General features: G+C 39.5%; 2 protein-coding genes across 5 annotated transcripts in view; one reads left to right on the plus strand and one right to left on the minus strand.

The window, feature by feature from the left end:
• LOC106607829 (polypeptide N-acetylgalactosaminyltransferase 14) overlaps positions 1-11,026 on the minus strand; it is a 116,367-nt gene extending 105,341 nt beyond the window's left edge. The window contains exon 1 of the mRNA XM_014205220.2: positions 10,682-11,026. Coding sequence (XP_014060695.1) covers positions 10,682-10,813 — 132 coding nt within the window. The 5' untranslated portion in view covers positions 10,814-11,026. The remainder of the gene's footprint in view (positions 1-10,681) is intronic.
• Positions 11,027-13,531: 2,505 nt separating this feature from the next.
• The window catches only part of LOC106607831 (EH domain-containing protein 3), a 31,453-nt gene continuing 28,032 nt past the window's right edge, over positions 13,532-16,952 (plus strand). For 2 of the 4 annotated variants that reach the window (XR_001329315.2, XM_014205223.2), the window contains exon 1: positions 13,588-14,383. Coding sequence is in view for 3 of the 4 variants with exons in the window: in XM_014205223.2 (XP_014060698.1) it covers positions 14,157-14,383 (227 nt within the window). In the remaining variant the exon portion in view is untranslated. Of the gene's footprint in view, positions 14,384-16,952 lie in introns of all 4 variants that reach the window. The other 2 variants (XM_014205224.2, XM_014205225.2) reach the window with 2 other exon arrangements.

The raw sequence follows: 16,952 nt of genomic DNA on the forward strand, positions 1-16,952 counted from the left end.
CAATTCCCATGCAAATCAAATGGGTGTGTATAAAGTTAATCATTCGTTTTTAATTTAATTTTGTCACTGTAGCAGTGGAAACCCGTATCTCCGGGGCTAAGTGGGTCTAGTTCCAACATGCTGAAGAAGTGGAGCAACAACAAAAAAATCAACAACCGCATTTGAGGTACACAGCATTGGAACCGATTTTGATCAATCGCATCTAAACCATACTGTATGAAAGCTGAGCCGGCTGATGTTTGTATTAAATATTCACTTTGATTCCCTTTTTGCTTTTCTGCATTTGGCGTCTGGAGAAAGCAACCTCTCCATTTTTATAACCAGCATAAACACACCAAATGTGTTTGTCAGAGAGTTTGACTCTTGCCTCTTTAGATCACTGAGGCACTGGGGTTTAGCAGGCCTACTAAAGTTCTGTGTTCTGGTTGACAACTTGTTGACTTTGCCATGATTGGCTGCTGCATGTGGTCCACTTGAAATGAATGGACATGGAAATTGGATTTATGGAGTGCAGATTTCTTACAGAAATACCAAACTAAGTGAGTCATTTCTAACTGGTAACCCTGTGGGCTGACTCCACTCCAGGGCAAGATGTACACTATATAATGGTCCCTGTGCTGTGTTTCAAGCTGACTAAGCACCTAAGAGGCTACTTGAATCTAATTTTGTTAAGTTTAGAAAATCTATTCAGGGCATTTTTATCAAGCCCCCAACCCCCTAACCCCCCTCAACTGCTGTTCTTCAATTTTATCACTGAATATGTTTGATCCCGTTGCTATTTATTACTGTGGGGGGGGACATTGCAAACATGGCTGAATATCTGAGAGCCATGCAACTTGTTCTCCTCCAAGAAATTGAAAAAAACAATAAAAGCGCATCACGGTTTCTATGGTACAAATTATCTTCCTGTTGCTGCCTGTGATGCCACTGCATCCCGGGCTCCAAATTGAATTATAGAGCATGTCTTTCAAGCTGGGGGAACAATAAAGCAACAGAAAATGCCAGGTGACCCCCCCCCCCCCCCCCCCCTCCCCCCTTCCAGCAGGCTTCAGAAGAACATCAGTGGTGAGATTATCAAAGCGGCTGCGGGCAACAGACCGAAAAACTAATAACTGGAGCGCTTCCTCGCCGGACACAGGTCTCTGAGTGTTATTTTGGTAGCTGGGAGAGAAATTGTCTGAAAGGCAATAAGCTGAATAGCCCCCATATTAACTAAATTCACACAAATGTGCCAGCACCCAGGCATCAAGGTGTATAGACTTTGTGTGCCTCTAAATCATTTTCATTATAACCTCAGATTCAGGCTGTGTTTGAGCTGAGCCTGAGTTGAGAGAAATCTGCTGGGCTTTCATAAAGTTAGAAGAAATATCCATATTTTCTTCACTCTGGAAAAAAAACAGTTGATCACACAAAAGTAAAATGTTCATATTCAGTAATCCAATTGGTAACACTTTTTCCTCTATACAAGACAGATGTAATAAACTATCATTTTATTACATGGCTATATACTGTATATATACATTCTTAACCATCAAACAAACAACAACAACCCCTTGAAGGTGGATTTTATTGTTCATTCTCTCTTAGCTTTAGTCTCAGGTTTGATTCATGTGTCAGGCCATCTACATGAATCATCTATGATGTAACTCTGCTCACAGACACTATGAAAGCTCAATGTGTAACAGCGAACACTGCAGATTCTCAGCTCTAAAGTCATCCGCTTAACGGTCCCAATTTCTCAGGGAAATACCAAAGGTGACAAGTTAGTTTATTCCTTTCACTTAGGCGTGTGATCCCTCTCCACTGTCAACATCTTCCTCGCTGACTCCGGTTGAAATCAGACTCTTTCACATAAATGACTTCAAACAAAAAGAAGGTGGTACGTTCTCTTCTCTAAATGGTTTTATTTGCTCTTTGTCACTATTCTGTCTTTAGAACGTCACTCGCTCTGTCTAGCGCATTGAGAAATAGCTCTAGCAGCACTGACTAAATAAGATTGATGCCTCAATCCTTGGGAGATAAAGGTGAAAATTACAAATGTGCAGCAAAAGCGGACATTTTCTAGCGAGAGCAAAAAACACATTGGTTACAACTGACAGCCCATTTAGAATAAATGTATATAATTTTGACATAGTCTAGACAGAATCCCATCAGCCCTGTTTGAATGTTTCAGCATTTCAGCAGCAGCAGTGTGTTGTTGTGCCATTACAATGCTATATGGGTGGGAAATGTATTATCAAGCAGGCAGTGTGTGTGTGTGTGTGTGTGTGTGTGTGTGTGTGTGTGTGTGTGTGTGTGTGTGTGTGTGTGTGTGTGTGTGTGTGTGTGTGTGTGTGTGTGTGTGTGTGTGTGTGTGTGTGTGTGTGTGTGTGTGTGTGTGTGTGAGGATGGTATGATTTATTGATCTGCTCCTCATAATAGGGGGAATAACTCCTCAGGGCATGGTAATCACTGCAAAACAGCCCTATCACAGCACTTAGCTAAGAGTAACAGTCTAACAGCCTCTGCTAAGGCAATTTCTTTCAATATCAAACTGGGAATAGCAAAATGATTAACACATATTAAATGAGGCATGCTACTGTTTTTCTCTTTAACAGGAGATGGGTTTTGGGTAACACTTTGAGAGTAAATAATAAAAAGGACACTGCATCTTTTGCTAAGCGTTTGAGTGTTTTCATAGTTCCTTCAGTAGATCCCATCCCGCTTGCCTAAGGCTTACAATAACACTCACTTTTTACACTTACTGTGCAAATACCACGTCAGAGAAAATGAAAGCCCTTGTGCACAAGGACAGGCGTCATGTAATACGTTTCGGTACAACATGATGTTCAGACACAAGCCAAGCTCTGTCTTTACACAAACACGTGTTTAAACCAATAGTGCCATATAACCACAAACACTCTCTCCCTTCAAGATGACTCAATATCACATAGTTTGACTCCGTCCACAGTAATCCTAGCACATTCCTATAACACCTACTCTACCAATCCTGAAGATGTGGTGCAGCAATCCTTACATGTAAAACATATTCATTCCCAGTTTCAGTAATATTTATCCACAGAACAAATGTTATTTCTCCCTCGTTGCTCTATTAGCAATGGGAAAAATAACAAAAATGACATTTCATAAGAGGTATAAATGTGTAATTCCAATCATGTGGACTAGAGCATTTGGGAGTCATTGGCATTGTGATACAAAAGCTGAACACAGTGATTGGAACATCTATCTTGTTTGTTCACCAGGAGAGAGTTACATTGGGAACAGACATGACATGAAAAATAACAGAGTTGTTGAGTGCTGGAGGAATGTAGGTAGGTAAGGTAAAGTTATTTTTATGACACAGAGGGAAAAATAGATAGAAGAACCCAGAAAAACACACGCAAGTCTATGAGAATTGTTCTCCTGAAACAATCATTGAGTGCTATACATCCTACAAGTCATTTAAGTTTACAGTACAACTTAAAAACATAATAATGACCCAATTATCCTAAGGTTACATAGTAGTTACATTCCCCACCCACAGCTCCAGGCGAGTTTCGACCACATGCCAAGCACCGTACAAACTTAAGCTTCAGAAAAGTGTGCTGCTGAAATGCCACACAAAAAGAGGTAAAATGCATAATAAAAGCCTAGCGGCAGACAACTGATTCAGAGAACAAGTATACCGTTGGGGATGAAAAGACTGAGCGAGATCCCCTATGGGATCTGTGCTTTGTGCTGCACAAGCTTCCTCTGCAGAACAGCTCCCAATCTGGAGTTGAAAAATCTACATCAGGAATAGCTCAAAGACCCCCAAAAGACAGAGCTTGAGGGGGAAGAGAAGCTGCTGTCTTCTTCAAAGGAAGGATGAATCCATGCTCTGCTAAAGAAATCCTTAGGCAGTCTGCAGCTTTTACTGTTCACAAAGCAGCTAGGTAAACAAACCTACATGGTCTTCTGAGATAGATGGAAGGGGTTTAGGGTAGCTGAAGGATGGGACTAAAAACATACAAAAGATAGCAATTGTAAAATATACTGTGTCTGTAAAATGTATATAGTATGTATATACTATATTCTGGAAGTAGAAGTCTAAGTGTTGTTGTCCATTAGTTTACTCCAGTTAGGGGAGGGGTGGTAGGGTTCCAGGAAAATAATAACGGAAAATAAATGTTTTTAATATATATATTTTATATATACAGTACCAGTCAAAAGTTTGGACACAGCTACTCATTCAAGAGTTTATTTTTACTATTTTCTACATTGTAGAATAATAGTGAAAACATCAAAACTATGAAATAACACATATGGAATCATGTAGTAACCAAAAAGGTGATAAATAAATCAAAATATATTTTATATTTGAGATTCTACAAAGTAGCCAACCTTTGCCTTGATGACAGCTTTGGACACTCTTGGCATTCTCTCAAACCAGCTTCATGAGGTAGTCACCTGAAATGCATTTCAATTAACAGGTGTGCCATGTTAAAAGTTCATTTATGGAATTTCTTTCCTTTTTAATGTGTTTGAGCCAAATAGTTGTGTTAACAACCTAGGGGTGGTACAGAAGATAGCCCTGTTCGGTAAAAGACCAAGTCCATATTATGGCAAGAACAGCTCAAATAAGCAAAGAGAAACGACAGTCCATCCTTACTTTAAGACATGAAGGTAAGTCAATATGGAACATTTCAAGAACTTTGAAAGTTTCTTCAAGTACTGTCTCAAAAACCATCCAGCGCTATGATGAAACTGGCTCTCATGATGACAGCCACAGGAAAGGAAGATCCAGAGTTACCTCTGCTGCAGAGGATAAGTTCATTAGAGTTACCAGCCTCAGAAATTGCAGCCCAAATAAATGCTTCACAGAGTTCAAGTAACAGACACATCTCAACACCAACTGTTCAGAGGAGACTGCGTCAATCAGGCCTTCATGGTTGAATTGCTGCAAAGAAACCACTACTAAAGAACACCAATAAGAAGAAGAGACTTGCTTGGGGCAACAAAATACGAGCAATGGACATTAGACCTGTGGAAATCTGTCCTTTGGTCTGATGAGTCCAAATTTAACATTTTTGGTTCCAACCGCCGTGTCTTTGTGAGACGCAGAGTAGGTGAACGGATGATCTCCGCATCTGTGGTTCCCACCATGAAGCATGGAGAAGGAGGTGTGATGGTGCTTTGCTGGTGACACTGTCAGTGATTTACTTAGAATTCAAGGCACACTTAACCAGCATGGCTACCACAGCATTCTGCAGTGATACACCATCCCATCTGGTTTGCGCTTAGTGGGACTATTATTTGTTTTTCAACAGAACAATGACCCATAACACACCTCCAGGCTGTGTAAGGGCTATTTGATCAAGAAGGAGAGTGATGGAGTGCTGTGTCAGATGACCTGGCCTCCACAACCCAATTGAGATGGTTTGGGATGAGTTGGACCTCAGAGTGAAGGAAAAGCAGCCAACAAGTGCTCAACATATGTGGGAACTCCTTCAAGACGGTTGGAAAAGCATTCTTCATGAAGCTGGTTCAGAGAATGCCAAGAGTGTGCAAAGCTGTCATCAAGGAAAAGGGTGGCTACTTTGAAGAATCTCAAATATAAATATATTTTGATTTATTTAGTTATTGGTTATTACATGATTTCATATGTGTTATTTCATAGTTATGATGTCTTCTATTATTCTGCAATGTAGAAAATAGTAAAAAGAAAGAAAAACCCTGGAATAAGTAGGTGTGTCCAAACTTTTGACTGGTACTGTATATTTACAAAAAATATATATGGGGGATTGGAACTGATACAGACAATTACATTGATGGAAGCCACACTCTATCTGCAGTATTAAAGCTGATCTACCCCCTGAAAAAAATGTAATACAAAAATACACTATGTGGTGAGAGTACACTGAGTGGGAATATTGCATTTGCATTTGAATGACAGATACCCACAATATATGTTTTATTATCCGTGCAGCAGCACTTCCAACAGACTACCCATTTTTCTGATCTGCTTACTCTACAAATAATTTCTTATACAGGTCTTCAACCGATAACTCAGCTTCTTGAAAATATTTTTGATTTATTTCAATGTTTTACTCCACGTTTGTCACGGGTGTCGTAATGTAGAGACCAAGGCGCAGTGGGTTGCGTGCTCATCATTATTTTATTTACGTGAACACGAAAAAAACCAGAAAACAAAGAAGCGACAAAATGACAGTTTTGCAGGCTAAACTAACAGCAGTGCAAAGACAACTACCCACAAAGGGACAGGTGGGGCTCAGTTGGTAGAGCATGGTGTTTGCAATGCCAGGGTTGTGGGTTCGATTCCCACGGGGGACCAGTATGGGGAAAAACATGTATGAAATGTATGCATTCACTACTGTAAGCTGCTCTGGATAAGAGTGTCTGCTAAATGACGTAAATGAAAAACAAGCTCCTTAAGTATGACTCTCAATCAGAAACAACAATGTACAGCTGTTCCTGATTGAGAGCCACACCAGGCCAACAAAGAAATACACAACATAGACAACCTAGAATACAAGAACATAAACCAAAAACCCCGGAACACATAAATACAACACCCCTCTAAGTACACACACACCCCGAACCATATAAAACAAATACCCCTCTACCTAAATACCTAGCCCAAACCACATGAAACAAACACCCCCTGCCATGTCCTGACCACACTAAAATAACAAATAACCCCTTATACTGGTCAGGATGTGACAATGTTGAAACTCATCAGCATGAACATTCCAACTTGAAACTTCACTCCAGAAACCCAAACACCATCTCAGACTAAAACATATTCAGTTGATAGAGGCCCTTCAATTGGCCAGTGTTGATTTTTTCAGTGTAATATTTCTAGTGTTGATTCCAGAGTTATATTTGCTTTGTAAGAGTGAAATTAACAGTCAAGAAAATGTACACTTTAGAGAGTAAAACAGTCCCATCAAAACCAAACCAATCATTGTTATATATTTCAGCATGCTCTACTTCAGGTATATTTTTTTAGGATTGTTTTTAATATCTGTGTTTTTGCTTGTATATTGATATATTGATTAATCTTATGATACACATAGATACATAACAAATGTTTCTAAACTAATCCAATCAGTTAGTTAGATTAATTGCACCGTTACTGAAATGGTTGTTCCAGTTTAAATGGTTTAGACAGTCTTCTTAACAAATTTCTTAAACCCTGACAGTCATTCTGAATGCAGGGTGTGGGTGAATATAAATTCCAACTGTTGGATTTCCTAACAGTGTTTGAATTCCAATAGGAATTAAACATCACTTTGCTAGCCAGCATAATGTGACTTGCAGGCCTGATGTGGCCTGTAAACCAGGAGTTTCTTAACACCACTGTGTTAGGTTAAAATTAGGCAATTTAAGTAAGGCCTTATGATATATGTATTGTATTGTCATAGAGTTACATTTTAATAATAGCATTCGCCTAGGTACTCCGTTGGTGAAAGCCACAGGCCTTTAAAAGGAAAGAACTTTCGATTTGAAATCTTTTGGACACATTAGCAAACTTGAGGGAATCCTATTTGTGTCAGAAAAGGATATTCATATGATAGGTAAGATATAAAAAACCTTGCAGAGACCCTATCCAACTGACAATCTCTTAAAATAATATATAAACTATTGGAACCAAGACTTAAAAATAACTGATATTGGTACAATATTTTTATTTAACCTTTATTTAACTAGGCAAGTCGGTTAAGAAAAATTCTTATTTTATAATGATGGCCTACCCCAGCCAAACCCTCCCCTAACTCGAACGACGCTGGGACTCCCGATCACAGCCGGTTGTGATACAGCCCGGAATCAAACCAGGGTCTGTAGTGATGCCTCTAGCACTGAGATGCAGTGCCTTAGACTGCTGTGCCACTCGGGAGCCCTGATGAAGGGAATGTTGGAACATAACTAAATAAATGACATTTGAAAATGGACGCTTAATCCAGTATATACGAATGCATAGAATTTATTACACAAGTGACAAAATTCACAAAATCTACAGCACAATGGCAGAGTCATGTCTTAAGTGTAAACTAACAATGACTCAATAATCCATACCTTTTGGGAATGCTATAAACTCCAAATGTTATGGGTGGAGTTAGAAAGTTGGCTGTCTGAAGTATTACAATTTAAATGTACTTTTAATCCATCTGTCTGCATATTTCAAGACATGGCATATGAGGGTGCAGTGAGATACCCGATGGGTTGGACGATACTTTTCTCGTCAATCATCTTGAAAAAAGGCTATACTTAAAAACTGGAAATCAACCAATCCTCTATCGTTAACACAATGGAAGGGTCAAATGCTTTATTATCGAAATGTTGAAAGTGTGTGGGCGATGAAGAGAAACAAAGTGGTGCAGTTTGAGGCCATGTGGCGGAGAGTGATGCAGGCGCTGGAGATGGGGGTATGAGCAGGTGGATATGGGCAGGGGTGGTGTTGTGGATGTTTCTGTGCGTTTGTATGTTTATGTTTTGTAAATAATAAAATAAGGAAAGAATTCCATAACCACGTCTCTGTCACTAACAAATACAGTCATGTGTGGTAACTCTACAATTCACTCAAATAAAAAAAGGCACCCTGGGTAATATGCAAATTGGGCTTTTACCCCAGGGGTCTTAAAGTCATTCCATGGAGGGCCTAGTGTCTGCTGGTTTTAGTTTTTTCCTTTAAATGAAGACCTAGACAACCAGGTGAGGGGAGTTCCTTACTAATGAGTGACCTTTATTAATCAATCAAGTATAAGGAAGGAGTGAAAACCCACACACACTTAGCCCTCGATGAAATGAGTTTGGAACATTTGCTTTACAGAATTCAGTATTACAACAACACCCAAAAACGATTTAGTGAAACACTACAGGTGATCATTTCTTCCACTAAGCAGCGTGAGCACTAAGCAACGTGAGTCAAGTCTACTCTAAATCAAGTGTTATGTTTTACAATGTAGGTGCTGCATATTACTCTACAGTAGAACTATGCAAACACCATAATCAAGTTCATTGGAACACTTTAACAGTTGAATGGGGAACACTGCAACAGAGCTAAATCTTTAAAACGTTCAAAAGTGTTATTTTAACACCAGTACAGTGGGAATCATACGTTCACTGAAAATAGTGTACATTTAACACATTCCGAGATAAATGTACACCATTGATTTTGGTGTGTACCATTTTGAAACTGAATCAATCAATCCAGATGGGTGTCTACATCACAAGTGTAATTCCACCATTCAGCTCCCACCCTGAAAAGCACTCACTTCCTCATTTGCCTGAGGAATTTGGAGTGGCATACAACATTTTTAGCAGTAAGCTTTTGAAAACCCTCCAGATATACCATAATAACTGGACCACAAAATATTATAAAATCTGTCTCGTGCACTGCACAAAACAAGTTATACTTCAGGGGGGAAAGCGGCAATAGTTTCATTAAAGCTGCCTTTATAAAATAGGAGCAATAAGCATAGAAATGTGTCGGCTGTAAAAAGGTTACATCTTTGATGGCTATAATTGCCCACGTCTGACTGTCTTGTTAAAGGTAGACAGTATTATTCCATCACATTATGTCCTTCAGTTCATTAAAAATTGTTTTCACACAGGGACCACCTATTACAAGTCAATGACTGAACCTATTGACTGGTAATGCTGCATTTTCAGACACAAGTACAGAACAGCAAGACCAGGTGGCTATAAAGGGCCAATAGGCAGAAATTCATGGATACAGTTTAAATAATGTTAACAACAGATTGAGGAATTGAGGAATTCGTGTATTTGAGGAATTCATATAGGAATTCATATATCAGTGTTTAATAAATGATGTAGTAGCCTACACTTTGAACATAGTGGAACTTTTGTTCATGCCAATTTAGTGAGCCTCTGACTGTTCATTGTGCAAGATGCATTTCATAGGCTATCAGATTTTTATTCAGTTATATATTATATGATTACTTACAACTGTATCTTCTTTTCACTTTGGAATGTACAGAAAGCTCATCTAAACATCAATAAACTGCTTATAAACACATTATTATATATCCTGATGCCTAGTCACTTTACCCCTATACACATCTACCTCTATCACTCCAGTATCCCTGCACATTGTAAATACTTTATGATACTGGAACTGACTGACCCTGTATATAGTATGCTTACTTACTTTCTCGTGTTCTTCTTATATTATTTTTATTTATTGTGTGTTTTTGTTCAACCTAATGCTATTTTTTGTTTTACATTGCTATTGATTGCTGCATTTTGGGGTATAGAGCTTGCAAGAAAGGCATTTCACTGTACTTGTGCACGTGACATTAAAACCTGAAACTTGAAACTTTTAACCACTTGAAACTGCACTTTGCAATTGATAATGTATGCACACAAACTTATTCGATCCTGAATAAAAAAAAGTTAGGAACAAGTGGTTGTATGTAGTCTGCAAACTTCAAGAAAGCAATGTAGAGAGGGAGCCGTGATACAATCAATCTCTGTCTGCATATAGCTCCGTGGAAATTCTGACACCCTCTCAAACCTCAAAAAATATTTTCCTAGAAACACGCATTACCTGCGCGCACCTAGCACTCTTCTGTATATTGGTACAAGTTTAGACTACACAACTGCTAAATACATAGGAAGTGATATTGTGTGATATAGGGAAGATGAATGTCGGATAAGAACTGATAGTGTTGCTTACCTGTCCGTACTGTGCATCTTTAGTCCCCAGGTCCGATACTTTCTGCCTACTTAAGAGTATCAAATACAGTAGTGCAGCAATCCAACAAAGCACCACCAATGCCAAAGTCAGCTTTCGGGAAAGCCGTTTCATTTTCCTATGAGTTACTGGAGCAGATATCGCCCCTTTATTGGCGATGGGCAATCTACGAGAAGGACATTTCTAGGAATTCTTTGAAAGTCGGTTGTGGAGACGTGGTTTTGCGCGCTGCTCTCACATTCTCTGGTTCTCTTCTCGAGCGCTGCACGCTCGCTCCAGACGCATGCCCTGGTTGCGAGATTGTCTATGACGGGACTGGTTGTAGGCTGTTACACAGCGATGACTCGCTGGAGCTACGAAGTACTACGCTGGAAGCCGTCCAGCTAGATAAAAATCAGCTGGTTGGGGGTACCTATAAAATCGAATGGGTTTAGCACCACCTACCGTGTAAATAATAATGTACAAGGTTCTGTAGTCTATTGTACTTGCAATGTATGTGTGCAGTAATGGATATCGTCTATAATCAACTACGCAGCCTAATTAATCTCAAGTTATTTTTTTTACATAGTTATGGGGTATTATAATACTGGTGACCCAGCTAGGTCACCCGTGATACAAGCCAGTTTTCGACGTCCATCAATGTCTGAGGATATCGGGAGACAATGTGGAAACCGGCCACTAGGGGTAACAGTGAGCGAGGTTACCTTCAAGTAGGTTTCGGTTTTGCTCGGTTATTGTGGATGGGGATGGTGGACCGGTGGCAGCATCTGATTTTTAGCAGTAAGCTTTTGAAAAAACCCCAGATATACCATAATAACTGGACCACAAAATATGATAAAATCTGTCTTCTGTACTGCACAAAACAAGTTATAATTCAGGGGGGAAAGCGGCAATGGTTTCATTAAAGCTGCCTTTATAAAATAGGAGCAATAAGCATAGAAATGTGTCGGCTGTAAAAAGGTTACATCTTTGATGGCTATAATTGCCCCAGTCTGACTGTCTTGGTAAAGGTAGACAGTATTATTCCATCACATTATGTCCTTCAGTTCATAAAAAATTGTTTTCACACAGGGACCACCTATTTCAAGTCAATGACTGAACCTATTGACTGGTAATGCTGCATTTTCAGACACAAGTACAGAACAGCAAGACCAGGTGGCTATAAAGGGCCAATAGGCAGAAATTCATGGATACAATTTAAATTATGTTAACAACAGATTGAGGAATTGAGGAATTCATGTATTTGAGGAATTCATATAGGAATTCATATATCAGTGTTTAATAAATGATGTAGTAGCCTACACTTTGAACATAGTGGAACTTTTGTTCATGCCAATTTAGTGAGCCTCAGACTGTTCTTTGTGCAAGATGCATTTCATAGGCTATCAGATATTTATTCAGTTATATATTATATGATTACTTACAACTGTATCTTCTTTTCACTTTGGAATGTACAGAAAGCTCATCTAAACATCAATAAACTGATTATAAACACATTATTATTCGTGATACAAGCCAGTATTCGACGTCCATCGATGTCTGAGGATATCGGGAGACGATGTGGAAACCGGCCACTCGGGGTAACAGTGAGCGAGGTTGAGGTAGTAAAGTAAAAAGTAGGTTTCGGTTTTGTTAGGTTATTGGGGATGGGGATGGTGGACCGGTGGCAGCATCTGATTACCAAGGTTGTAAATTCGTTTCCAGCAATAGAAAGTTGTTTTTAGTTTTAAGCCTATCCCAAATCTTAACCCTTACGTTAACCATTTGGAGTTATTGGCTAACCTTAAGATTTCGGAATTAATGCCTAACTTAACCCTAACCTTACAAATTCTGAGGTAGAAAAGTAAACTTAACCTGAAACACTTCGAAATGTGACATTTGCAACAACTTTGCAATGTTATGTTTGAGAAACATGGATGAATGTCTAATTCTGACGTGAGCCTGAGAGAGCTAGTTGCAGTCACCATTGAACAGGTCTGGTGACAAAAAAGAAAAAATAGATTAGAATAGAAAATATCTTTATTGACAATTCCCGAATTCATCCTATATATTGTGCTGTACTTTTGATATTGACTAATCTCACTTCGATTTACTTCTAGGCTGAATTTATAGACCTTAAAAAGAAAGAGCAAACGGATCAAACAAGTATTGTCTTGTTGCACCATCTAGTGGTGGTCAGTCGTGGAATAATCCATAAAACATCAACTATTGTATGCTTAAATGTTGTCCAGCAGGTGTCATACTGGTATGTAGAATAGACTGTAAAGGAAAGGATGGATGTCCCGCTATTGCCTCTGCCCCTCTCTAAATTTGGACAATTATGTCTCTACAACTTTTGACATCACTGTAGGCTTCAGTACATTCTACACCGTAGGCCTACCATAGACTTGAGACAGTTACGTTGTATTCTCTCCTCAATTTAGTTCCATTGTACTCTCCATCAATTGCGGGCTGCATCATAAGGAAAAGTTTTTGTAACACTTTTGTATTTTCTATTTTTATTCAAGAGAAGATTTTATTACAATATTGTTTTAAGTCAACACTTTATATACTGGTATATATATATATATATATATATATATATATATATATATATATGACACAAGCAATATATGTGTAGGTATATGGAAATGTTGACATGGTTCTTTTCTATTTTCTTTGGTAATGTAAGATGGCAGCTTGTTATAAACCATAAACTTGCAATTTAGGATTGATACAATGTATATAGCAATTTTGTGATCACCCATTGTTTGTTACATTGTATTACCACTAGAGGAGTATCAACAATGAGATGCTAGTGGTCCCTCATCCGCTAATATGGCGCTGCCATCACTGCCTTCAGTCGCTGTAATACTGGGTGGGGTTTTGCCAGTAGTTGGGCATTTCCTTTCGGATTAGATTTCGTTGTCAGACTGGTATTTAAATATGCTGCAGTAACGAAGCCGGGGAAGCCAGTGGCCGCTCAAGATTCTACGCAGCAGTAGGAATATACGCTTTATTATACCTGTATTATTGTTTTCTTCATTTGGTTCGAAAAAGGTATATTATATAGAACAGTATTTTGAAGATTCAACCGCGTCAGAATTCAAATGTAAGACGACATCACAATTTGCCAGCTGGATCATTTTTGGGATTCCTCTACAGTTTGAATGAAAATCGTGCTTTATAGCTGTGATATGTAAATGTGCATGTGAAAATGACTTAGGATCACTAGTATGTGTTTAGTCTAGTCAATTTTCTGGCTTATAGTGGTCTGTTCATCTTTGTCTCGTGTTTGGCCTGTAAAGACTTGGGGAACGCTTTCCATTCAAGGATATGTCTGCATAATATTTGATTGAAAGAAAAAACAAACCATCTACTATACCAATAACAAAGAGATCCTCCGAATTATTTGAATAGAAAAAGCACCAATAGAGGTCCCTATAGAGTATAAGGTTGTCCATTATCGAATTGCATCATGTTCAGCTGGTTGGGTACCGATGACAGGAGGAAGAAGGATCCTGAGGTCTTTCAGACAGTCAGCGATGGCCTCAAGAAGCTCTACAAAACCAAGCTGTTACCCTTGGAGGAACACTACAAATTCCACGAGTTCCACTCGCCCGCCTTAGAGGATGCCGACTTTGACAACAAGCCCATGGTTCTCCTGGTGGGGCAGTATTCCACTGGAAAGACCAGCTTCATACGGTACGTCTGTGTTTGAAATGCGGGTGCTTTGGTTGCCGGTCAGTAGGCCAAAACACTAGTGAGGTTTGCGCACTGATATGCAAAGAGGGGACATTACATGCATGGCAGGCGCTGCATATTTATGGTTTGATGCAACAAGTTGATTTTACTGTAGTACAAATGATCTTAGAAAGATACATCTGTTAGTTTTTGGGTTGACTGGATTCCTGTTCAACTTTGGGCAGACACAGGTCAAATGTTGACATAGTCTTAGTTAGGAGTGATGAGACATTCCAACAGACGAGAGCAACCTGCTGGGTTAGCATTCACCTATTATGGTATAGATGACTACAAAACGATATAAGTACATTATGGAAATCTAGTGGTATTGTATAGTTATAGACATAGATATACCTATTACAATCCTGTACTCCTCAATGCCATTTTGTGATTACATGTTACATGAATCATCTGCAATGTTCCCCTATAGTCACACCCACAACACAGGAATGTCAGCTGTTCCATTGATTTGTCTGTTAAACTAGTCCATGACCATAGAACAGATCATGTTTCCAAGTTCAATTCCAGCTTTTCCCTATGGACTGCTACATGGCATGCCAACCATCCCACTTAGTGCTCATCAAAGGAATACAAGAGCAGATGGAAAGTCTTGGACCCAAAAGCATGTGTTGGTCTCTCTGAGTCTACCACAAAGCAAACGTTGTCTTGGAGATGGGATGGGAGGCAGATATAACTCCTTGTTTCATTGTTTTTGTGGGGGCATGTTTTCCACATCAAACTTTACTGGTGAGACTAAGTGAATCCCTCTAGCTGTGCAGTAATGCCAGTGAATACTAGTGCATTTCCTGCTATCCCAAGGTCAGAAGTGAGATGCAGTCCTCTGCTGTCCTCTCACTGATAAGCCCTGCTGTCTCCAACCCTCTCATCAGCTCCCTTATTGCTATAGCAACATGTCACTAATAGTTTCCAGAGCGACTAGTCCAGGAGTTATAGAGAGGCGCGATAAGTGAGAGACATTACTCTGGAGTCATGTAGAGAATGCCCCTGTCCACTGGAAGCACTTACTGTGTATGATCAGCTTTAAAAGTCTGAAAAGCTTTGGGACACTCTCACTTCCTATCCCCTTTTAGTTTGTACTATCTAAATGAGTTATTAGCTTTAGGGCACTGTTTCTTCATAGCCCTTCATAGATTGAAGTACTTATTTTCAAACGAGTTATCATGTTTGGGTTAAGTAATTGAATAGTAGGGCTTTGTTCTCATGCTTTTGAAAGTGTGGGTGAGAATGACATTTGAGTGTGGGCTGTTTGATAGGTTTCTGTCTCAGTCTGGCCATATAACTGGTCTTAATTAGGCAGTCCTTTAAAATCCACGGTGACATGCAAACAACATTCTGTAACCAGGTGTGGTCGTGATCCCTTGGTACAGACAGAGGGAGAAATCCCTGAAATCCTCTGATTGGCATCAGACATGCTAAATTCCAGGTATATTAATCCCTGGACAAGATTGGATTAGATATGGATCGCATGCCATCTGATAAAAATATCACACATCTCGGAGCTTTCTATATGATAATACTTTAGTTTTTGCTAAATAACTTTTTATACTTTATACTTATATTTTCTACTAAAGCCAGACCATAGTCTATGTGCACCCACAATAGGAGTCCATTTCAAAAGTTGGAAACGTTTGAATGTTTAATCAACTACGGTTCAGCACTGGCCAAGTCGGTGATGGCTTTGTCCCACTGGGCACAGATGTCAATTCAGCATCTATTCCACATTGGTTCAATGTCATTTCATTGAAATGACGTGGAAACGTCGTTGATTCAACCAATATGTGCCCTGTGGGGTTTCCTATGCTGCCTGTCATGGTCCAGTCCACATTCAGAGATTGTAGAGCAAGCCTCTAATTGTTTTTTTTATTTTTTATTTTAACCTTTATTTACCTAGGCAAGTCAGTTAAGAACAGATTCTTATTTACAATGACGGGCTACTAAAAGGCCTCCTGCGGGGGCAGGGGCTGGGATTGAAATACAAATAAATTAAATAAAAATATAGGACAAAACACATCACAACAAGAGAGACAACACTACATAAAGAGAGACCTAAGACAACAACATACCTAATTGCTTGGGGATAGAGGAAACTGAGAGATGGGCGGGGCTAGGTTGGCTACTCTCCTTTTCTCTGGTATTTGTACTCTATGCGAGGTCACTGTCCTGCAGGATAGGGCCATAGGCAGCGTCTTTAGTTTCCTGTGTGCATTGTTCATAGAGGACGTGCAGGCCTATGTGGCAGCTACAGTAGGGAGAGTGGTAGGGAAAGAGCTAGGCCTGTGTTTGTGTGTGTGCTGACCCCTCAGTGCTATGAAAGAACACAGGCCTTCTTTCCTCTCTGGTCTGTCTCCTAACACACGTGCGCAGTCCCTGTGCTCTCCATCAGTCCAGATTCACTCTGCCTCCCTTCCTCTCACTGAAGCCTCAGTGGCAGAGCTGTGGGAAGGTTAAACATTTGGCTCTGGACAGTGCTGCTCATCTACTGTTGGCCATCTACTGCTGCGATAGCACT

Source organism: Salmo salar, chromosome ssa06 (assembly GCF_905237065.1).
Source record: "Salmo salar chromosome ssa06, Ssal_v3.1, whole genome shotgun sequence".
Taxonomy (NCBI): domain Eukaryota; kingdom Metazoa; phylum Chordata; class Actinopteri; order Salmoniformes; family Salmonidae; genus Salmo; species Salmo salar.